Raw genomic sequence first — 25,101 nt, forward strand, 5'->3', positions numbered from 1 at the left:
GAACAGCTGTTGCATGTTTTTACATTTTAACTATTATTGCATTAAAAAGACAAGAAAAAAGTCTTTAGATACAGTTGCGTTGTTTTACACACAGCGAAACACTGTTAAGTGAGTCCCTTGACTGAGTAATGCATGAGAAACTGATTAGTTTTTACTGTGATACACTCTAAAATGATTCAGGAGCTTAGCTAGTATGACTTAAAATATGAGCATTTTCAGCATAAAAAAAATACAATTTGTTACATGCCCATTGTTTTATTAAGTTCCTAACTTATTACAAGAAGTTGATCAAAATTAAAAATAAGGAAAGATGTCTTAACTCAGAAATATATTGATTTTGGATAAGCATTTCTGCTTTCACTTAACAAGGAAAAGTATTAATCAGTGAAACTTAATATTGTATTATAATATTAAGTTAGAGCAGCTTCCTTTCACGTGTGCATTCATTAAAGCAGAGAAAGTGACGGCCATTTTATGCTAACAGACTGCACCAGCAACAGCGAGGCAGAGACCGCAAGGAGTGAAGGTCAAGGCTGGATTAACTTTATTTGGTGAGTAAATATTTGTTTAACTTTACGTGCAACAGCAAGTAACTATCAGCGCTCAGTCCAGTTTCACAACACTAAAACTGAAATGTCCGCTGCGTGCCTTGTCCTCAGCTTTTAGCTAGCTAGCTAATGTCTTCAAAGTAACTTTTGAACCTTTAACATTAAAAGTGCATTGGAGTCGGCTATAAGGTGCCTAAACTTGTGGTCCCAGAACTGCTGTGGGCATGAATCTTCAGCCTTCGTGTTTGCAGACACATATATCAGCTGGCATTGGTGAGGAATATGTTGTGGAAAACCGCTAGCCGTTAGCCGCTAACGCTAATAACGACAAATTAATTCGAACAGAAAAGCTCTAACTTGTTAGCTGTTAGCCGCTAATGTTAAAGACGATCTTGCAGTGGAAACATGGTTTGTGCGGCACAGTAGGCTCTATACCGCCTTAGCTGATGTAACTCAGTCTTTTTAATGTATGGTTTTGATGTTACATCGTCACCCGAATTAAATTAATCAGAACCGAGTTTATAAGTTAATTTAAAATTGACGCTACGTTGATGGTTTGGTCAGCAACAGGCTGCATGTGGGTCGTTTGACACGCATAACAACTTAAACGTTAAACCTCCAACAATTGTAGGTTATATGTTTCGGTTTTAAATGGATGTATGTTGATGTTTAAACTAGCATTGTCAAAGTTAAAGGATGTGATTAATCTGTAAACAATACAGTAAAGTAAAATAATGCACAATTAGGCTCATCGCTGCACGTGACCAGGGTAGAGCCTGTGTACACAATCTGTCACAACACGTGCAGCTTGACAGCAGCAGAGAGCGATAACTGAGGAGGAGGTCGAATTTGGCGCAATTCAGACCCGTGACAGTACCTCTGTGCAGCAGCAGGTGGCGCTGTTGAATATTCATCTTTTGTATATGTATATATAGATATAGTTGTATACAGTTAATCCATCCATCCGTCAGGGTCCCGGGGGAGCTGGAGCCTATCCCAGCTGACAACGGGCGAGAGGCGGGGTTCACCCTGGACAATCGCAGGGCCAACACACAGAGACAAACAACCACACACTCTCACATTCACAGCTAAGGCAATTTAGAGTAGCCAATTAACCTAATGTGCATGTTTTTGGTATTGTGGGAGGAAGCCGGAGAACCCGGAGAAAACCCACGCAGGCACAGGGAGAACATGCAAACTCCACATAGAAGGGCCCAGACCGGGATTCGAACCTGTAAGGCGACAGTGCTAACTACTGCACCGCCGTGCCGCCCTGTATACAATTAATATTTTTTCAAATAAAACCAGAGAAACTGGTGATTTTGCAGTGATCTCTTAATTCTTTCTGTAGCTGTAGGTTAGTAATAAGCTGTTCATCTTGATGACGTAACCATTTCTGGTATGATTTAATTCTAACTGTATTTTTTCTGGTTGTGGTGTACCTCAGAGAATAGGAGGAGAATCTCTTTAAAGAGCAGTTGGCAGGTAAATCTGACACAGTAAAACTATAATTTGTGTTAGTCTTGTTTTTAATTCTGACCTATTTGTGCTAGGTTGATGGGGATCTCACCAATGAAGTGTTGAAGATCATTCTAACCAGAAGTGAAACATCTGATCCAGCCAGCGCACGGATTGTGATTGAGGGAACAGAAGTCCTGGAAGATGTGGACATACCCAAAGCCTGTGCCTTGCTCATGGGGATGATCAGTCTCAGCTACCCGAAGGAACTGAAAAACACTTTTGAAGTGTTTCAAAAGGTATTTCTGGAGCTGGATGAAAGCAAGTCCAAAGGTAATGTCTCTGAAAGGTAAACTCCTGTACTTAAAAATGTGAAAACTGTCTAGTAATGTTGCATTTATGTTTATACATTGTGTTTGTACGTTTGTAAAGTTTTTGCTGTATACACTTTTTTCAGTATATTTAAAGTACTTAAGTTTACACCTGAAGTACACTTGAAGTTCAGTAAAAGTTAATGTTAAGAGGATGAAAAGTGAGGAATTAGTTGATAAAAGTGGTTTGTAAAATGTGCCAGTTCATTACACTGTTTACATTTCAAGTAGCACATTATACTATAAATATATTTTTCACAAGGTGAATTGAGTGAATGTTGATCAGATGGTTTCTGTTCAAGTTGTTACTGTGCTTACCTATTGGCTCTGAAACAGGGTATTTAGGCAGGGCTTTAGCCTTTACCGCATCTGCAACCATGTCCTTCACCTGATATTGCTGGTCGATTGCAGTAAAAATTGTTGTTGATATAAGTTGGTTACAATAAATACATTTTGACAGTAAAACTGGAATTGCCATGTCTAATTTACTCTGACTTAAGTGAAATGAGTTACTAATGCTAAATAAAATTGAGGTAAAGTAAGTAGAGAAAGTAAAATAAAGCAATTATAGCAACTTAAATAGAATAATTTGACCACTTATCAACACTAAAAATTTGATATAAAAATTGAGTTTGTTCAACATAATTAAGCTTGTAGAGAACAAAACAAATCTTGTTGGTTGTACTAAACTAATTGAGTTAGTCCAACTGTAAAAGTCTCATGGGAAATACTCAATAAGGGCTTAGTTGGAATTACCTAAAAAGATAAATGCAAATTTACAACAATTTTTAAGTTGAGCCAGTGTATTTTTTTTAGAGTGTAATGACATCACGTGCTGCTAAATACGTGTTGCCTTGAACTTTGCCTGCATTTGATGCGTCTCAGAGTTATGGCTAAGAATCTTTCAAAATGTGCACAGACAAGAGACACACGATGGTGTTTGCTTATCATTTTATTAACAGCACTGTGCATACTTCCAGAGTGATATGAGCTTTAAAACCATCAAAAAGTTAATGAATGCCTTTTTACTGATGAGAAGCGTCACGGCTACATGTAACAACGGCTCCCTCTTCTGGCATAAAGTTGAAAGTACACCAACAAGGGGACCGAGGGTACCAGGGGCGGGGGCTGGTACGCATTCTGTGTCTCTGAGGCTGAGCACTGATCTGGGACCAAGTTTATCCTTTTATTTTACATTTCACAGATCAGCACTTGCACTCACAGATGAGGCTTGATGCGGCTGACAAGGCAGAGAGGACAGATGAATACGAGCAATACTGCACAATCCTGCCTTCAGGGACCAACAGGTACAGGTCAATACCTACGAACCCTCCTCAAAAACAAGGCCTTATTCTAAACACGGTGAGGATCTTGAAACATATGGCACTGCTCACAGAATTATTCACACAAGTAAACAAAACCTTTGGAACAAAGTACTTGTACAGGAATGCAAAAATGAAAAAAAAAAAAAAACAGTATATCACTAACTTTATACAATTTGTTTTTCTTTAGAGTGACAGTATCACAGCACAGACTGGTATACTGTGCGAAAACAAAAATAAAGGCTAATTAATACAATGACATGCTGTCCTTGAAACATCAACAAAACATTGGTACAGTATTGAGGATTGGGGATCTCCCCGTCCACTACTCGTCATTCAAGAAGTTTCTCAAGGCAACTAGGAACAGAAAAAGAACTGGAGGATGCTGAGACAGCGCAGAGATAGCTTCCAGTCAACAGACAGCATTACCCAGAATAAGCTAGGACTGATTAGCTACTGAAATCTTTTTCACCCCCCAGGCTCCCAAAATCCAAAAAAAAAAAAAAATCACCCAAACATTCTTCTTCATATGCTGTGAGAAGTTCAAGTCAATGTACCCAAAAGCCCCTTGCATTCATCAAATTCATTCATAGTACCTGGAAATGAAGCTGCTATCTCTAGTCCTGTGAACATTGGAAATAAAGAAAAATGTGCAAGTTATAATGTGACAAACAAAATGTAATAGGCTACTTGTGTAACTTCATTAAGCGGATACTTTTTGGCTACATGTCACCTGGCTGCACAGACAACAGGTGAGCTGCTGTCTATGCCAATGAGACTCTTCTGGTGTTTGACAGCCAGGGTGAACGTCACCTGTTTAGATAAACATAATTCCTGAGTTAGTTCTTACAGTTGGCCCAAATACTGATTTTACTGTAGACTTGGGGGTGGGCCAGCAAACCCATGAGCCTACTTCTTTAAAAAAACAAAACAAAACAAAACAAAAAAAGCCTCACCAATCCCTTCCCTTCAACAGGGTGCCCCCCCCCACCACAAAGAAAATATCTAAGTTACAAAATGGCTGGTTTCCATACTGAAAGCGTTTCGTATGCTTTATTACTGTTGCTGAAGAGAGTCTACCTGTAGATAATCACAGAGAATATACTTATAAAAAAAGGTTTAAAACACTGAAGAGTAGCTTGAGAGAGCTGCAGGCTCACAAGCCGCTTGTACTTTCAAGTATGCTACATTATGGACTGGAGAAACATGGGTGATACTGTCACTATAAAGAAACTTTAAAGAAACAGAATAACGGTTAAACACAATATTCACAAATGTACATTTAAGGCGTAATTGTTTAGCACTAACAATAGTAGCAGCAGTGAAGCACTTCTGAATTAATTATAATAACAATATTTATGATTATATTACAATAATATATTACCAAAGTAAATCAATGACATATTTTTTTTTTTTTTGTTGCGTAACACTGGACCGAGCTGAATGGAGAAATCCGAACCAGCCAGCCAAGGAAGTTAGACAGAGAGAGAACGAAAACGTTTCGGCCACCACGGATCACACATCATAATCTGTCTGGTACTGCAGGGTCGTCAACACTAGTACGTCCTATACTAACCTCACTGCCAGACTCTACAGCTACACAAGGCCCTGCCATATGAGTTCGAGCAGTAGTATGTTTACAGAGCACAAGTCTGAGTCTACTGACTGTAATTCCACATTCATGTTGTACAGGAACAGGGAGGTCGTTTAAGAGCAGGTCATGAGGAGTAGGATCTGGCAGACACGCACGCACGCTCTCGCACACGCTCACACTAACACACGTGCGCACGGACATGGCCAGATAGCCAGACAACAGTCCAGACCCGAAACCATTGTCATGCTACTTTCAATAATAGAAGCACGTTAAAAAAAAAAAAAAAAAAAGTACCAAAGCAACGTTGTTAATAAAAGGCCATAACAGACTGAATTCATCATGAAAAAGCTCTGCTGCGTGTTTGTCTAAGCTGCCGCTGACCAACGCATCCCGGTGAGGAAGACACCCGGAATCTTCCTCTTCCTTGCATGTGTTTCTCCACAGTTGTGCATCCCTCAGTCCACCAGAAAAGGCCAAACCTGCCCCAATAATCTGGTCCCGTCTACCCATATCACTTGTACCAACAGCGGCCCTCAAAGCTGAATTCCTTTTTACATACTATATATGCACGTACTGTATATATTACACACATTTAATATATATTTACTCATATATTAAATTTTCATATAGACATACATTTTTAGTTTTTTTTTTGTGAGGTGTTGGTTACATTTTCAGCAAGAGGCTTCAACATGAAAGGTAAGAGTCAGTCTTCCACAGGATTCCTACGAAAGACTCGCGTCACGTGGCGGCCCATCTTTGTTTCTGCACACGCCCAGTCAGTCCTGCGTTGCTGTCCTTGAAAACGAAGAGGCCTGCTGTAGCAGTTCAAACAAGGCCTGACACTGTTGAAAGCGCATGGAGTGCAGGGCACAGAGTCCCAGAGATGCTGTGAGCTTGCTGGAGTAATATCCACAGGGTTGTAGGATGTCAGCCAGCACCAGAGGTAGTGCTGCAGGCAATGGGCTTTGGGTTTTGGGCTTGGCTGTGCCAGCCTAAACCCAGCCAGGCTGGGCCAAGCAAGGGCGAGAGAGCAAACACAAGAAAGAGGCACAAGGAGTGTGCTATGTAAGAACATGTGCGGTGGAGGGAATGGAAACAAACTCACGTAAGATATTCTTGGCCATTTCGATATTGTTCTGTGCAATCATCAGTGCTTTCTGGATGTCCTGGTAAGAGTATCCCTGACTCATGAGGTGCTCGATCTCGCTACTGATTTGAGGGCTGGCTTCTCCTCCTGCTGCCCCACTGCTGGGTGGAGCTGGGACGGGTGGGACAGGGCTGTGTCGACGCTCTGAGTTGATTCGTCTAGGCAGGGGCTTAGGAGGTCTCTCTGGCGCCCCCCCCTGCTCTGACAAGGCTGAAGAAATGGAGAGAGTGAATGTGCAAACAACTTAATTTGGCATAACCCAACTTGTCTGTTTTTGTTAAATCGGAAATAACATATATATATATATATATATATATATATATATATATATGTCCATATATAAAAAAGGTCCATATAGGTTAATGTGAATGACAACTTGTAGCAGACAGCACACTGAGGATTTGCCTGAGGTTAACTGCGTGTTTTTATAAAGCGGTATACATGGTGAACAGGGTGACCTTTCCACCACAATCACTTTTAATGAAGCACTCATAAAGAGTCTAACTATGATCTGAGAGCCATTTAGATTTAGTTCTTTAGTGGAACACTCAGACACCTGGCAGTCATTACAGGTTGTAAATGTCAGCTCACCGCAGAGAATATTCTGAGAAGTAAAAGGCCATCTCATAAAAATCAAGAAGCTAAAAACCACCAAAAAGCTTCATACTAGCACCTTAAGCCAGAAAATATGATGTCCTCATTCCTTCATCAAGCTTGTCAGTGTTATCACCAAAATCCTCTAAATGATGCTTTGCTCAAACTCCTCAAGGCCCATTCCTGCTGCATCCTCCTACCTTCTTCTACAGAAGGTGACAGGTTTGTTAAATCCAGTAATGGGCTTTTTGGATGCAAATATGCTGGCTTGGCTGGGTTTAACTCAGCTTGTTAGCCCAGCGCACTGGGGATTTGCATCTCCATTACAACAGATCAACCTGTTTGAAAGGGTGTCTGACTGATGATGCACGTACTGTATCATGAGTGGATGTCGTTTTAAAGCAGCGGGCTGATCTAGGCTTTGACTGGCGGTCAAAAGAGCTGCTGTGAATCGGCAAATAAATGCACTTCGTTTCCCTGGTTATTTTTTGCTGTGAGTGTTTATCCATCACAATGCATGGCAGGCGAAAGATTAGCTTAGCATAAATATAAGAAAATGTTAAAAAATATGACAGGCTGTGTTATTTATTACAATCACTGGGTGATAATTTTGTAATACTGCATTAAAAACAAACTCGACAGGGCCAAGTATACTTACACGCTACAGCTCCAGCATCCGAATCCAGAGAAAGGCGGCTGAAAGTGGCCGTGGAAGATGAGCATGAGGAGGAAGATGAAGACGAGGAAGATGAACCCGTCAGTTCTGAAAGGGTCCGTCGGCTGGGGGGCATTGGCAACCGGGGTTTGGGGTAGTCGTAGCCATTTTCGTCCTCTTCCCTGTCCTCGGCTGCTTGGTCTCTGGGACCATTGGTCATCGCCAGAGGGGGCAACTCTGAATAATCTGAGAAGAATTGAATACAGTGTGTAAGCACTGCAGTATCTGCTGATAAAGAACCACATAAAGGTGAACGCTGTTCTAGCATATGCCTGGTTTCATTCATGCACACACATAATTATGTCCCCCTAAAACAGCTTCAGATGAGTCACAACTGTAGTCAAAAATATCATTTACATTCAAACAAAGACAAAGAGTAGGTGTACTTTTTCCAGACGATGGGGATCTTGTTTGAGAGTGAAACTAATATTCAGAAATTCATGATTGTAGTGAGTGCCGTTCCGCCAGCGGTTCATCTCAAAGTTCATCTCAAAGACGTGACACTATTAAATCTCTGCAGTTTGATAGACAGAAAGGTCTGCATGAAGGTAGCAGAGAGGCTTAAAAATACCTGAATCTCTGGCTTGCTGTGACTTGGCCTGGATGTTATACATGGCTTCATACATTAGCGGGCCATCCTCTTGTTCAGCCAGTGTGAGCCTACAACAGCAAACAATACAATAATTACAGACACAGTACTTCCAGTGCACAGTAGGAAGTCATTTCATGTAATGTGTTGTTGCTAGCACATTCACTCAGTGTTCTGAATACCGTGAGTTGAGTGCAGAGGCTTGGGTCTGTGTCTGGAGTGCTGACAGAGGCTGTGGATGCCTCGGGATTGGTGGGGTCCCCCCTACGGGAGGTGCCGTGACTGGGGGCAGAACGGGACGAGAAGAGGGGATCATGTACTCCGACTCCTCCTCGCTGTCATGTGCCTCCTCTCCTGTCACTGTCCTCAGGGTTGGAGAAGGTCTGGGAACAAACAGCAAAAAAAATATTTACACCAGGACCATAAATATGTAAGAAATATCATAACTAAACGGTGAAACACACTTTCTAAAATATATCTGGTATGGCCTTTTGTCATCTTAAAATGAGTGAAAATCTTGTCTGTCATTCAAAGATTAGATGTTCTCCTGTAATGTCATTACAGAGCCAGTATAGCGTACCTAGTTGCCAGTGAATAAATGGCGTTGGCTGAGGATGAGGGCTTGACTTTGGGGTTGTCATATTCTTGACTGGATCCTCCTGAAAAACTCTGGAAAAGAAGGAGAAGTTAAAATCACAAAAAATTTAAAGTGAAGAATATTTTCTATATCAAAATCTAGAAATACTCATCGTAATAAAGGAGTCGTTTGGCATGTGGGAAAAAGCACATCCACCTTCCTGCCGAGACTTAGATGAGAAGACTGATGCTACTCAAACCTCTGACCTGTAAATATGAATCTGGTGCCAGCAGCCGCTTTGCTTAGCATAAAGACTGGAAATGGGATAAAATTTAACCTGGCTCTGCAAAAACTTAAGCGTAAAAATGACAAGTTGTGGTTTAATAAGGGGTTAATTGCTGGACTATTTTCTAGCTGCACACAGTGATTTCCTTCAAAGGTATTCATGAAAGACACTGCTCCCCTTTAAAACCTTAACTTTTCATTTGTATGTTTCACTTTTGATTAAAAAAAAAACTGCTAACACTTGAGAGAGCCAGACTAGCGGTTTCCTTCATTTCAAGTCTTTATGCTAGGCTAAGCTAAAGGCTATGGCTTTATACTGAACCTCCCTACAAGAAAACAAATACTCGTTTCCCAAAATATTCAACTATGGTTTTAACAGTCTCCCAAAAATGTAACTGCTATTGAGATAGCGGAGCCAAACCCATGTGACCAGGGCGCCTTTTATAAATAATAACAGAGGAAATAAATACACATTTCATTTCCCTGCTATCAGCAATCAAACAAGTTTGTGACTGAACTAAAAAGCCATATTCGAATCCATATTCAGTCTCATATACAGAAAAGTACACTGGATTGTTAAAAGCTGGAGCAACATTTGTCTTTTCAGCTCTCTTACTTGGACTGTGACTACAAAATGCTGTGTGCCTGTGACTGTAGCCAATGAATACACATCAAACCAAGTGGCAGTTTAGTGTGTGGTGCTCTGTGGTTCTTCTAACCAGCTGGTGATCCAGACTGAGGGAGCTGTTGTTCTTCTGTGAGTCTGAGCGTGTGTCCAGGGCGGAGGGCAGCGCCAACGGGAGGGAGTGCCGGTTGGATAGTTCCCTAACACCTGCTCGGATGTCCCCTCCCAGACTTGATACTTGGGTGGATGAGGAAGATGATGAGGAGGAGGAAGAGGAGGATGTGGGGGCCTTGGGAACAGGCCTGGAGCTCCAGTCAGTCAGAGGCCGATTTGGGGGTGCAGGAAGGAGTTTATCTCGAGGAGGCTCCCCGGGAGTGCAGGGTAATGGCCGCCTCTGCAGCCGTCCATCGGGGGCTGTCCCGGGCGGGTGGGGGCGGTCTGGAGGAGGAGGAGGGGGGAGATCCCTCAGTGCTGGGGGGAGGGGGAGAGGCTTGTCTTTGTGGTGAGATGCTGCCTGGAAGGAGGAAACAGAGACGAGGGGAGCTCATTTACACTGTGTACAACACTGATGTGAAATCAATGAAAACGGTTATCCTCTGCAGGCTAAATAATCCATTTGGCAACAAGAACACTGTGCATGCATTCATCATCATAATAAACAATATGCATAGGCAAGATGAATAACACCAAATAAAAATGCAGTTCATCATCTGCAGACAATTGCTGATTCTCATCTATTGTTTCCATTTATCTACATTTAAGATGAAATATCTGGAATTGTGTCCATGTGTGAATGAGCCGAAATGCACTCAAAAAAATAGTTCTACACAGAATATATAATGCGTTAATTATTGAGTTTGTCATTTAAAACCCTGTTCTTATATCAAGGGCTTAACAGGAGTAAGAAGAATTTAAAGGACCATTTAAGTAACCATTCTTCCTGTGTTTCTGACATGAGATCAGGTGTTGCAGTACCTGTGACAAAAGTGCCACAAGCACCCACTATCACACTTCTTGTGACTGGCCCTCAGCAGCTACAACACATACAGTCTGTGGTGTCTTGAAGTCGAGCACAGCGTAGCTGACCTAGTCGATTATACGGATTTGTGGAAAAATAACTGTTGGAATTTCACACATTTCACTCAACTGAATGCTTCCATTCACCTGATGGGTATTGAATGCACTACTCTTCAGCATCAGTATCACTTGAACAGTACTAGTATTGGTACTGGTGTCTATCTATCTAACTGTATTCTATGTTAAGCAAATTTAGATTTAGGTATAAGTTACAACTTTTGGTAAGGCTGGACTGCTGCTGGGTTAGAGGTAAGGTAACCTCAGCAGGGGATTAACCATGAGTCAGAAAAATATATTAATTTTATTCTTTGTATTGTGTGAAGGGTAGCAAGAAAGAGAGGGCTGATTTTCTCTTCCACACAGACAGCCTGCTGGACTGCTGGGACTCGACTGTATGACTGTCTCTACTCCCTCCTCTCCATGACTCTTGCCATTAAAAAACTTGCTATGGCCAGCCCATATTTGTGACCGTTAAGACTGCTGTTACACTCAGCTATCCTGTCTTCTTGCAACTGATTGTGTTCATGTCTCGTCATCCAAATGCCCCTGACTTGAATTAAACTGAAACTGTATTGTGGCAGACTTTGTTAGATCAGCAAATATCAAACTGCTGCCCAAAGAGTCTATATAATATCATATTGTGATAAAACCTGTCATTTTACACCACTAATGCTGAGGATGCCTGGCAATGCCTTGACCAAACTTAACAAGGCTTTAACTTGGTTGTGTATGTTGAGTTACCTTGCTGGTGACCCCAGGGCTGGAGGCACCAGGGGGGTTGGGAGATCTGTGTGGTAGCAGATCTAATCTGGGAGGCACAGGGGGAAGAGAGGACTGAGGAGGCATGGACATGGGTGACGGTGGGCGTTCCACCTGGATCACAGAGACACAACAGCAAACCTCCAATCAAATCCGATCGGCTAATTCACGCTTTGTCTAACGGCATATTTTCATCATGCAACCGATGGACAAACACTGCTGTTAATATAACTGCTGTCAAACTCTTGTTTTATTAAGGTAGCTACAGCAGTGCTGTGAAAGGGGAACACACTCAATCTCCTACTGTTATCTGCAGCTTTATGATCTATATGATGCAATAACATATTTCTCGATTTCTCAGGCGAATAAAACAAACCAGCAGCATTTCTTAGTCATTTAAAAGTATTTAAATATGTGGGAGGGGTTGTTCAGTTAAGGTAATTAGCTAGATGTAATCTTTAGGTCCTTAAAAAGTCTTCAGGGTCCTGAGTTTCCAAAAGTTCAACAACTTCTGTGTGGTACAACTGCCACACTGTATGCACTGCAACTAATTACATATGCAAAAATACAGACAATATACTGTTTAACACCAAAATGCCTGTTGTTGTTTTTTTTGGGGGGGGGGGGGGTCCGAACAGATACAAAACAACACGAAACATTTAGGAAATACAGCCTGGTACTACAATTAAAAAAACAGTCAAAGATGAGAAAGAGGGTGGGTCAGCAATCAAAGCTAAAGAAAATCCAGGGACCACATCAAAGTGTGTGTGATGTGAGCTGCTCTATACGCAGACTAATGCACACAGAGTTTCTCAGAGGCACATAAAAGATGAAGAATAGAAGAATGCTCCACATATCAAATACTGGGAGGCACAAAAAAGCTGCTACCTTGGCACCATGAAAGATGGAGATGAAAGTCTTTTGATATGAGCCATGAGCTTGAAGCTCACAAAATGTAAAAAGGGCAAGACAAGGAGTGTTTCATCTGTACAGAGACGGGTCAGAAAAACAGAGAAGAGAGGCGGACAGTAGGAACCCGTGAGGTGCACCCATGGCATCAAACCAGCTAAGTGTCTCAATGTTTTATCAAAGGAAAATACCAGGACAGCTTGTCCAGTGTCATGACTGGAAAGTTTGTGCAAACTGAGAAAACTTTTGTCTCAATTGTGTCCATGTGTTCTCACACTCTTACCTTTGTACAGGCAAGTTTGCTCATCATGAGGTGAGGGTCTTCAAGTCTGTCGTCATCATCATCGTCATAGCTGGGTGAAGGGGCACCCTCAGCTCCAAATGCACGACTGCAGGAGCCCCCACTGTTATCCTTGGGGTCCTTGGGGTCAAACGGATCCACAACGATGGGCTCTGTACCTTTAATCTCACAGCGACAGAAGGGACACCCAGTTCCCTGACCCTCTGACTCCTGTATCACAGGCAGAGAAGCACATGTTACAGCACACAGAAACAAAAGAAGGTTCTGAGGTTTCAGATGTCTGTTATGTTAGAGGAGAAAAAGCACTTAAGCTGCAAATTCTCTTCCAAACAGGTATGATTCATGACACATGGAGCAACGAACGGACACAAAAATCCCTCCATCCACCCACATCTCGTACCTGCCAGGCAGTGAGACAGGAGGTGCACATGAGATGACCGCAGGGCTCAATCTTCACATCCTTGTCATTCTCTGCACAGATCTTACACAGCTGGAAAGTGGAGCCCATCTCGCAGTACAGCTCATATTGCTCCTGCAGGGGGAAAAAATGAGACATCGATGAGGCTGAGCCTCAAAACGGAGTAACATCATACGGCACTAACGCCACATGAGATCATTTTGAAAAAGAGCCAAGTTAAAATGCAGGGGCGTATTTTTAGTTTCAGTCCTGTGCTCAAGGAAAATGAGTCGGTTACTAAATGCCTTCGCAAAACTTTGAGAAGATATCTAAGTCCGACAAGATAGATGCTGGTTAGCATACACCAGGGAGGATGTCACTGCATGATGTTTTACTATTCATTTATGCATCTTGCTCATTTAAAATGTTAAGTCCTTCAATGTGATGACGGTATGAAATACTGCAGGTCAGACTGGCTTTTCCTATGATGCTTCAACAACTGAGAAACCTCCAATGAAACCTGCAATGATGAAAGAGAAACAAACTTGCTCCTACTATAAACTATGATTTTCTGAAATGCAAATGTTTATTTTTAACTTTTCTAAAACTTTTACATGTTCTAATAAATATTTAAATACCAATATTTATTGTTAATATTTGTGATCAAATATACCAACACTTGAAATTGATATTTTTTTAATCCACTTTATTTTACTCTCAGTTGACTTTGCTTATCAAACATTAACATCACACAGTTAAAAAAAAAAGTTCAATTTGTTTAAATCTTTCAGTTTGTCAGCTGCTTAACCTTGAATAACTCAGTTCCTGTGTCGTGGTTTATCATGTCTTCAACTTCTGCTTCCTTTTTATGCACTGCCGCATCATTTATTTTTCCCCTAGAGAGATCTTTACTGATGAAAAAATAAGTAATTTTAAAACGGCAAGAAGACAGAGAAGAATGTATAAGATATTAAAAGACTGAGAATGCAGTCTGAGAAGCTGCCTGCTCTGACCTGTGTGACTTTGATGTGGTCTTGAGGCGAAGGCTCACACAGTCCTGTCAGGTCTGGGTTTTGTGTCCGGCCGTCAGGGAACAGATAGCTGAAAATTCACAGGCACACAAAATTAGAAGGTGCACAGAGAACTCCTCATTTTTTTGACAGCCATTTTCTTTTCAAAGTTATCATCAGTAGTTAGCATGATTATCATGAAAACATCTCTACCATCCAGTCATTCAATCTGGAAGTGAGTTTTAATATCATCACTGAGATGATGCATTTACAGCGCAAGACTATTTTACATAGGTCATGTGCTGTAATTAACATCTGACTGATGTTCTTTATGTAGGTGATTGTACTGAATAGACTTCCAAGTTTAAAATCAGGATCCGATTACAGGTTGTGACAGGCCAGCTTTCATTATTAATCATTAAAAATAATTAAAAAAAAAACTCAGTGTTGACAAAGAAAGATGAGTTTCTCGCCAGCCAGCTAAACCACCGAGTGAGCTGAACATTAGAAACCAATAGTTCTATTCTGATTGTGATAACACTGGAATGATGTGAACAGGCAACATGATATGGCTGGATTGGCTTGGAGCTGAAAGGCAGAGTCAACTGAGGGGTTTACACACAGACGCATGCTTTGTGGGGAGAGAGAAGAAAAGACGTGTCAGAAAAAGAGAATAAACGTGATAGGAGGCTTGAATCTGTACCAAATGGTTCCCTAGTCACAGAAACCCAAAGCAGAAGTCTAAATGCAAATAAATAAATAGGAAAGAAAAAAAAGACGTATGCCAAACAAAATACCAATGGACTTACAATCCTTCCCTGAAGCCATCTATGAGGGCCTGAAAGAGGGGTTTATTGTGGGGAATGGTCTGGAGTATGTTTCCATCTGCTGTCACGTAGCCAATGGCCCACTGGCCCAGCCGTGTACAGCTCAGTCGGAAGATGTAACTGAGGAGAGAAATATGCAAATCAAGAGTTATGTCACTCTCTGTTTCTTTTAAAACTACTTCCATGCATAGCTCAGTGATCAAACAGGAGGAGTCTTCACAAAATCTGCACACTTCGAAACATGTTCTTCAAGTGTGCATGCACCTATCAATGAAAATAAAGTGCAAATATGTAGGCTGAGCTATGCATGGAAAGATTCTCTTGGCAATAGAACATGTCATGATGTCATGACAAGTCAAATTTGATCTAAGGTGCATAATAACCCAAAAGGTCTGAACACACGTCACATGAATAGTTGAGATGTCCCATTCAAACATGAACAAACACATAAAATACACAGTAAATTACAAAAAGTGCATTCTACATCAACATACACGTTACATGCATAACTAGAATTACCACCTCGCAGTTGTTTGCCTCCTGCATGCCTCCAGTTTACATTCACGTCTGTCCACAAACATAACATATGAAGTGACTGATAGAGAGCTTTGTCACATGGTGCAATGACAGTCACCTGACGCTCAATATCATCTTATCACCAAACAAGTGAGCTGGTGGTGGAGTACAACGCTTCAAATTGTTGCAGAAATGTGTCTACTCCTCTGTTAAGGAGTTGATAAGGCCCAGAGATTTGCTCATCTTGTGCTCACTTCTTTAAAGTAACCTTGGTTAACCTTCTTGTGTAATGTCTGTACAAAGTAAGGTCCTGAAATTAACTTTTGAATACTCTACTTGGAAAGTGGCTGTTGGTTTGCTGACTTCATGGAAAACTATAACTGATATCTTGTTCATGTTGTCCTTTTGAGACATTATTTTGTTTGTCTCTTGTAATCATAATATGAAAAGAGCTGGTGGTGAGATGGTAAGTCATAGTGTTGAATAACTGACAAAAAAACATTATGATGTCACAGGGAACTTTGACCTTTTGGATATAAAATGTCATCACTTCATCATTTTTATTTTCATTATTTTAGATATTTGTGTTCATCAATTCTTGAGTTATGGCTAAAAATGTGTTTTGTGAGGTCATAGTGACCTTTGAACAACAAATTCCTGGTAGATTTTTGTGCTAAATTTGAAGAAATCCCCTCAAGGCTTTGATTTTTTTTTTTTTTTTTTCTAAACGTGATGACAGACTCAACAAAGGCATCTACAAACAAGATGCATGGTGGGCCATTAATCTGCAGGTAGTGGTAAGACACCAAAATCTGCAGCTTTGCCCCCACAGGGAAGCAGACGACCACAAGATGCAAAACAACGTTGAATTTGAAACACTATAAAAAAAACTGCAGCTGCAAATGTTTTTTGAGGGATAAAAGTTTGAGCATTCAAAACATGTGTTAGATCTCAAGGATTCACACAGTTTGTGTTCGTGAGTAACACAGTCACTCCTGCCAGTATAAAACATTTCCTGTCCGTTGAAGAAATTTGTTTAATGTACAAATTAAAAATCAAAGGTGAAAAGAATGCTGCCCCTAACACTCTAGGGACAGCATTCTAGGAAAGCTGGAGACCACCAGTTTGTGATGCGTGCAGGCCAGAAAAAAGGCATTACATGAATCCAGGCTGAATACTGCAGACGAGTAAATAAAAAAAAAAGAAAAAAAAAAAAAAAGGTCTTGGCCTTGATGCTTAGCTTAGAAGTGAAACAACTGCTGTAGCCATAAGACAAACAGAAAAGACTGCAAGCCGTAATTTATACTTTCACACTGAACAATAACAGCTCGAATGTCAGTGTGGCCCGAGACAAAGCCAGGCCTAAACAGTGACATCATCTTTCAGTGTACAATCAAGCCATTGACGCTAGGTACCAGTGCCACGTTGCCCTGGATCCCACACATGCACGCATGCGCACGCACACCCATGGCCATACTGACTGATTGATGCAAACTGAATTACAAGATGTGTCTGTGTCAGTATTAATCCTATTAATGAAAACTAGGATGAAAAATGCTTCAACAACCATTTTTCATGTTCAAGTTGAGATGATGAAGAAACAAACCAACAAAGACAAATAATAATAATAATGATGATGATGATGATCATAAGGCTTGGTTAGAAACGACAAAATGCATTTTTTATTTTCTGCTGATAAGATCAGACTAAAATATTCAGTGGATTAGCAGACATTCAAAACACGTATGACAATTTTTCTCAGTAGTGTGTCAGAATATAAAAGCAATGCGTCCCTGACATTGACTGATGTGGGCAGACTGATGAGGTGTGCGTACAGACCACCATGCTATCCCACACTGACAGTGAGCGGATGACAACAACGTTTCAACACAAAATGGGTTTGGCAAGAAAAAAAAAAGAAAAGAAGAAGAAATCTAAGGACACACTTTATTTAAAATTCAGCAGAAAATAAAACACAATACTATATTGCAGTCAAAAGAGACTGAGAGACAGCATGTGGTTTCAAATTAAGAGGGAAGAATACAACGGACCTGAAGAGCAACTTTAAGACACACTATCTTGCTATTCACGCCTCTGTAAATCCTAATCTTAACTGAGCATATACATTTGCTATCATAAACCAGTGTTACCAGGCAGTCGAATATTTGTTTCAAATTTGCTAAAAAGTCATGTTGGCTCAGCTCAGCTAGAAGCCAGTTTTGCTCATAAAAAAGTTTTCAGGAGCTAAATAATGAATGAATGAGTGAGCCTGGCTTCCAGGTTAGGTTCATGTGCGAGCTAACACCAGTGCTCTAGCTTCAAAGCTTGTGAGTGAAACATGCAGGGCTTGATGTTAACAATGTTATAAATTGTCCCAAAGTGAGTGAAAGATATGGAGAAAAACCATGTTGGCTTTTCAGACCTGTTCCCCAGTGTTTAAATGTGCATTGTGTCTTCTGGCTGCAAAGTTATAGCTTGCAAGTTTATTTATATATTTGGACCAGCAACCAGTAATTATCCTCGACCCGCTGTCCTTAACATAAAAGCTTAAAGGCAATCCCTGAACATGGGAGGCATAACATATACTATCTAGCCAAGCTGTTGTTTCTTACATTGCACAGCAATTTATCTGAAAGACATCTGTGTGTGAGATCTTAGCTCTAAGATCAGGTAGTCATTGTCTACCTCACTCTATAGATAACAGTCCCCACTCTACAGATATCAATACCAATAGTAGTCTAACTGAAGTAGTTGTAAGAGAGAAAACATTCTGACTAAAAGTGAACTAAAAAGTCAAGACCAAACTGTCGACTAACTGTGAAGGATAAAAATAACTAAAATGTGACTAAAACTAGAAACCATTTCCATCTAAAGGCAAAGACTAAAGGTAAAATTGCTGCCATATTTAACACTGGCCTGTGTGTGTGTGTACATGGGTTTCTCTCTCACCTGCCAGGCTTATGGATGAACTTCTGCAGCCGCGCTTTGACCTCATCGTAGGTGAGGAAAGCCATGTAGCCTGGGTGAGTGACTGCCAAGCTGTTCCAGTTACGCAGGAGGGACGACCAAGGCTATACACACACACGCACACACACACACACACACACACAGAAAGAGAGAGTGACTCATTTGATGTGTGAGTGAATGGACACAGCAGTAACAGTATGAGCCGAGTAATGGAGAAATATACTGCATCATAGATGACGCTAAAGCAACTGTTTACTGAACTTTAAAGTGACAATTTTCAGTCTGGGTCAACCAATTTAAAATGTTCTTTAAGCAGAAGTCGCAACACTTAAAACAGAATGCAACTCAGTTGGTGCCATCTGGAGGCAGAGGATGGGGAAGGTTGAATGGACATGAGCAGAGCTCTTCCGATACTATGTATAAAACAGGCAAAAACCAAATTTACAGGTGCTTTAGGTCTCTTTAAAGATGACAAGACCAGAATCAGGTCAACCCCCCTGAACAATAAGCGGCGAAGACTTCAGCAAATTATAAAATAATTCATAGTACTCCGTAGCTGACTGAGAGCGGTAGTGAGTAGGTGGTTCCGCAATTGCTGTCACCAGTCTGTCTGGTGTGTGAAAGGAAGTAGATTTAACACATACAACACTGAGAATGAGCTGTGCGAGTCGCAGCCATGGTTGAATCTGCACAACATTTTTAATGTAAAAAGTCACCTTCACTCTTTAATTAGACTAAATCACAAAGTGGGACCGTCCCATCTCCCTGTAACTTCACCATAATTTTCCAAATTAAAATTGGATGTTGGTTATTTATACTGTTTGCACACAGGAAGTGACGCGTCAAACGGCCTCCTCTGCTGGACGGTTAAATGTATTATATCACACACCCTTTAGTGTAAAGTCATTGTAGACTGGGTCGGTGAACAAAAGTGTGCTGAATGCGGTTTACTAATTTCATATTAGATTGCTACTAATGCATGCATTTAGTGACTGCACACTTATTTTTCAGTGGCCTCTTCTTTCTTTTTGCACATTTAACTGAACATAGCAGGTAAAATTTTCATAATGTACTGGTTTATAATCACCAGCTCATCATTCAGCTTAAAGATTCTGCATAAAATATTTTAAGGGCATCTGATAGCATAATCATCCCCAGTCTACCACATATCAAGAACAGAGCTCAAAATAGCCACAAGCTCACTTCCTCTTGTGAGGTTGAAGACATTTAGAGAAGGGCTTTTTCTGTATGAGGGAGTGTCATAGGAAATGTCTAATCTGTTTAGCCTTCATTAAGCCGGTCTGTGCCCTGCATACAAGTAGCTGGGGAAAATGTCACTGAGAGAGTAAAGAACATACACCACTTCATACTAGATATGATGCAAAAAGTTTTAGATCATGTAATTTACAACACAGCAAGTTTTACTTATGATATGGTATGAAACATCATTTGTACAGTGTTAATTACAGTGCTGATATGCAATCCTGGCAATAAGTTGATATCTCTGTCTTTTCTATCGCGCTCTTCATTTGTATATTTCTACGAGTGTTCATTACCTGGAATAGCCTGGTGAAGATGTCGAACTCAAAGACAGAGATGTAATCATTGCAGGTGAGGTCTATGGTGGACTTTAGAGCCATGGCCTCCAGTCCAGAGCTGATAGGATGAAACTCGTGGAGGGACTGACGGAACACCTTCCAAGGCACAATGGTCCTGTAACACACGAACAGATGATGATGACAACTAAAATTTTAATCATTCGTATGTGATTAAAAGTTCATGCTATTTTGTAGAAGTGCTATGTTAGGGCACCTAAATAGAGCTTTGCAGCTTGAGAAAGCGACCAGATATGATGACCGCATTATTTTCAGTGCACTTAGGCCACAATCTGCTGATGTCTGATATATAAACCACAAAACCTAACTTTGTCCCAGAGAAGATACGGTCTGTCACAAGAGTGAAAGGAGAGAGAAGATATCACTTATATGCTTACTGTAGTAACTTCTCATTCAAATAATTTTCTTAGCAATAAGGGAGCAGGATCCCGGTTTGGCACCATCGAGGTAATGCTATATTTTATGCATGAAAAGCAACATAGAACTCTGCTCACTTATCCCCGAAGGCGCGCCTCCAGAACTCTGCAGCATCTGCCTTGGTGATGCGAAAGTTGTCGCCCTGAAATAGACCATTGGGGAAGATGGCCTTCAACTCAGCCAGCATGTGGCTGAAGATCAACGACAACTTGGTCAGGTTCCGCCTGTGAAAGTCAGGAGAAGAGGGAAGGGCGTGAGACCTCACATATTCTCACATCTCAGTGTCATCAGCCCATATGACAGATTCAAGAGAGAAATACATTAGCAGGACACGTGTTAATTTTACATCAGGTGGCACAGAATATATTGTGTGTATTACTGATGGAGGGTATCAATCCTGGAAAGCATGCAAGACTGACATATGCAGAAAAAACATAACGCTTTTTTTTTTTAAGATTATATACGTGTGTTACTAAAGTGTTAATAATTGATTATGTCAGCTTTGCTTTCAAATACTGGAGAAAGTGATAACATAGTGAGTTCTGCTAAGACTGGTTAGTTTACAGTCTAACCAACTTCTTTTTTTCTAGGAGTATATTACTGAATATTTCATTCAAAAAATAGTTGCACCAAAGTTGCAATTTCTTCAGTCAGCTATACCTCAGCAACAATTGTATTTTCTTAGCTCTCCGTGGCAAAGCAAAACGGAGTGAGGCGATGTGGCTCACAATTATGCTTGGCCCCAAACATATATATATTATTAGACAACCCCTTACTTTTGCACTTACTTTTCAAAATACATCAAAGTGAAGCAGATGATGGAAGAGAGAGATGGAATGGCTTCCAAATCAGAACAGATTTAATGTCCCAATAATAATGATGATAACAAAGACTGACTGAGCCCTTGTATCAATGGTAGGTGATAAACATATGTGAAGCTAAGGAACACATCAGCAAACACAAAGATGACTCTAGTTAAAACATTCTTTCCGACTACATGTCTCTTCTCTCAGTTGTCTCTTAGCTTGCTCGTTCATTTCCTTCTGCAGAGAATTAGTCTTGACATTAATGCCATCTAACTGTCAGGGTTGATTTCTCTGAGATAGATCACTTCACTCATGTAGTTTTGGAAAGATGAACAAGCTGTGTCTATGTGTGATAACAGAGCTCAGATCACCATCCAATCCACCAACTACTACCCACAAGTTTATTCTGCCTGTATTGAGCTAATACATGACATCACTACATAACAAAGCAGACAAAGTAAACTAAGTGTCTTGAATTGACAGTTGACTGTCAACTAACTGTTGGCAGTGACTGACCATAAACACGCCTCATCTAGAAACTTCCCTCTTCTTTCTGATATATAATGGTTTTCTTATAAACTGCGCGAAACAAGTAGAAGATGCGAACAATTCCTGTAGATGTGTTGCCACCACTGCTGGGTAAAATGAAGAAGTGGTTGATGCACATGTTATTGATCTTCTGCCTGGTCTTGGTGTAGAGAGTTGTACATTTACATCAACAGGGAAGTGACTGAGTTTGTTACTTGTTATACTTGTCAACTTCCCAGAAAAAAAAAAGTGTGACAAGCTTGACTGTAATGCTGAATTAGTTTTTTTCCTTGTTTTTCCACAAGGCAAACTCAGTGACTTTTCAATTTAGTTCTGACAGACACGTGGGAAGGCAACGTGAACGCTTGGCCTTGCCTCTTAAAACAAAACATGAGCTTCAAATGCACACTTCCATATGAACAACAGGTTATGGTTCCCAAAATATGCATTAAGACTAATGGAAGTTGACAGAGGACGCTTGAGGGTAAAGTATTGGAGTGTACGAAATAAAGATATTTTATTAAAGATCACGTTTCTGCTTGGAGCTTTCTCCCACTAAGAACTGCCGTTAGCAGCTTTCACAATACAGGAACAGTCACAGGTCCAATGAGACAACACGGCAGTGTTCACTGACACACGTGCGATCACACCTCAGATCAACATGCTAGTATACAGCTCTGATTCAAGTTGCAAAAGGTTGGTCAACAAAGATAATAATGACAACAACAATAATAACAATAATAGTGAGAGGAGAGGAGAGGAGAGGAGAGGGCCCAAATAACAGAGAATGAAGCTGCACAATATCACCCAATCACAGCTGTAGTATGTTAAGAAAGCTATGATTTATGAGGCAGCACAGAAAGAGATTGTGCTTGGCCGTCGGGCAGGGTGAATTGACATGCACAAGGGAGACAGCAATAAAAGCGTGGCAACACTGCAGCTGCCCCACACTACACTATGCACTCTGTAAGTGGAGAAAGGGGGGGGGGTGGAAAGTGTGAATGAGGAAGGAGGACAGTCACTGAAGATGGATGAATAACATTAGTGTATGTCGAGAAACTGCCAAAATAGACCAACACTTGTTAGAATGATAGTCTACCTCAGAGGGAACAGACAGACATCTGAAAGAGAAAATGCAATACCTGCAAACTGCAATAAAGCCTTTTATTTATAGCCTTTCAGGAGTAAATGAACTTCAAAGAGTGAACACTCTTGTAGCTGGATGTCTAATCTGTTAAACTGCTCTGCCCACTTAAAATCTACAGCAGACATGAAGGCAGATGTTTGGGACTGTTTGTATTTGAAGTCAGGGCTAGCCCTCATCACTGATGTAATGGGGAAAATAAGACCTTCAACAACCCTTGGCATCTCTCATCCCCAGAGAAGCTCGTGACCACTGTGAATGTCTTCCCTTTCCAGTGTCATCTGAGGGTAGGCAGGCGTTTGTGACACTGCATCTTTGTGTGTTTTCTTCAGCAGCTGTCATCTCAGCAGGAGATGATAACTGCCTCTGCTTCCTAGGCCTTCTGGCCTACTGAGCCTCAAGCCCCAGACACACCAAACTGACATCACAGAACGACAAAGGTCGACTCATGTCACCTGTGCTGGGGCAAAAACGTTGCACTTGAACACACCACAAAGCCTACAGCTGACTGTCAACTAGCACATGCGTTCTGTGCATGCACCACAAAACCAGGGGTCACAGATCCTCGCCGAAGGCAATGACATTGACCAACAGCAGACCGTTGGCTTGGTTGGTCAGGACCATTAAAGCTGTAGTCTCGTCCATTTCCCTGTCAACCTATCTCTGCCATGTTCTTTCATCCAAATTACGACAAGCCCCCTCCTGTGCTACTTTCATCTACAACAAAATCATAAGAAGACAGTTATGTTCACTCTCTCAGAATTAATTTCTTTTCGATGAAAGCTTTCATTTCCACATCTAGACTAGTTTACCATCTGAATCCACTTATCCCCTCCCATCATCTCTCAGCTTGAAACATTCATGAAGGCTACTTAAGAGTTCATGCTTATGAATTCCTCTCTTCAAACCTACCATTAAAACTTATTTCTAATTCACCAGCAAATGCTACTGATATGTTTGAGGATTCTCACTTAGAGTCACAGGCCAAAGCTTGGCTGGACTTGGACTGAACAGAAAAAGGGTCATCAATTCAGGTCTGTCTAAAAGGGTCTATGAGCAGCTGTGAGAGTCACAATTAAAAGCAAGCACTTCTTCCCAGTTCAGTCAATCAAAGTGTGGTCTAAAGAGGAGGTCAGAATGAATGCAAATCCCCAAACATGTGACTGTGCACTTGTAGACTTTTCTATACATAACCTACACACACGGTGAGTGTACGCTGTAACAGCCAACGTTCATATCGTGAGACTCAGAGACAGAGAGAAAGAATGAATGTGAAAGCGAGTACTGGACCGACTGCCATCAAGTTCACAGGGTGGCACAGCTGTCTCTGGCACAAGATTGGCTCAGTGAATGAGACTTTGTTATGTCTTTTTGTCTGTATGACAGAAAGAGGTTTAACAAAGCCAGCATGAGTATTAATTTGAAGCTCAAAGATACAGGTTGAAATCTAATCTCACACGTAGAAGGACAAGCCGATATCGGTTTTAGCATCTCTTCCTCTCTCTGTGTGTCCTTCTCCATCCTACAATACCAGCTCTGTAATGTGCACGCGCATGTCCGTGTACTCGGCGTCGGCCAGCGCTCCTACAACTGTTGCTGCTATTTAAGCTGCTGTGCCAACACGGACAACGCAAAGCCAGTGGGCTACAGGCCTATAGAGAATGGTTTGCTGACCCACTCTGGATCGTCACGTATCTATTGCGTTTTCTTTTTTCCATCTCTCACTCATTCTTAATGAAGACCACAGCAACAAGCCAAACCTTTTTTCTGAACACTAGGTTTTTGTCCACCATCCCCCTCATACTATAGAGTGACCTCTGACCTTGCAGCTGGCTGCTCCCTTCCTGTTTCCTGCTGGCTGTGATAAAGTAGTGCAGCCATCCAGCCAACACCGCACTGCGCTAATACACCGCAGCACAGCCAGCAAGGGTCAACCTAACAGAATACGAACTTGTCTGGATTGGCAAGAGACAAAAGTAGCTGTAATATCATCATGCAG

The 25,101-nt window shown here is 41.2% G+C and overlaps 1 protein-coding gene across 2 annotated transcripts in view; it reads right to left on the reverse strand.

Annotated features, from left to right (window-relative positions):
- Positions 1–3,311: 3,311 nt before the first annotated feature.
- cbl (Cbl proto-oncogene, E3 ubiquitin protein ligase) overlaps positions 3,312–25,101 on the reverse strand; it is a 37,060-nt gene continuing 15,270 nt past the window's right edge. For both annotated transcript variants that reach the window (XM_046389044.1, XM_046389043.1), the window contains 14 exons: positions 20,702–20,848; positions 20,148–20,304; positions 18,574–18,695; positions 15,091–15,228; positions 14,285–14,372; positions 13,275–13,406; positions 12,857–13,084; positions 11,647–11,778; positions 9,923–10,342; positions 8,922–9,010; positions 8,524–8,724; positions 8,324–8,412; positions 7,696–7,938; positions 3,312–6,653 (listed from right to left, as the gene is read on the reverse strand). In XM_046389044.1, the coding sequence (XP_046245000.1) occupies positions 6,358–6,653; positions 7,696–7,938; positions 8,324–8,412; positions 8,524–8,724; positions 8,922–9,010; positions 9,923–10,342; positions 11,647–11,778; positions 12,857–13,084; positions 13,275–13,406; positions 14,285–14,372; positions 15,091–15,228; positions 18,574–18,695; positions 20,148–20,304; positions 20,702–20,848 (2,482 nt within the window). In that variant the 3' untranslated portion in view covers positions 3,312–6,357. The remainder of the gene's footprint in view (positions 6,654–7,695; positions 7,939–8,323; positions 8,413–8,523; positions 8,725–8,921; positions 9,011–9,922; positions 10,343–11,646; positions 11,779–12,856; positions 13,085–13,274; positions 13,407–14,284; positions 14,373–15,090; positions 15,229–18,573; positions 18,696–20,147; positions 20,305–20,701; positions 20,849–25,101) is intronic.

This window comes from Scatophagus argus, chromosome 5, assembly GCF_020382885.2.
Source record: "Scatophagus argus isolate fScaArg1 chromosome 5, fScaArg1.pri, whole genome shotgun sequence".
Lineage (NCBI taxonomy): Eukaryota > Metazoa > Chordata > Actinopteri > Scatophagidae > Scatophagus > Scatophagus argus.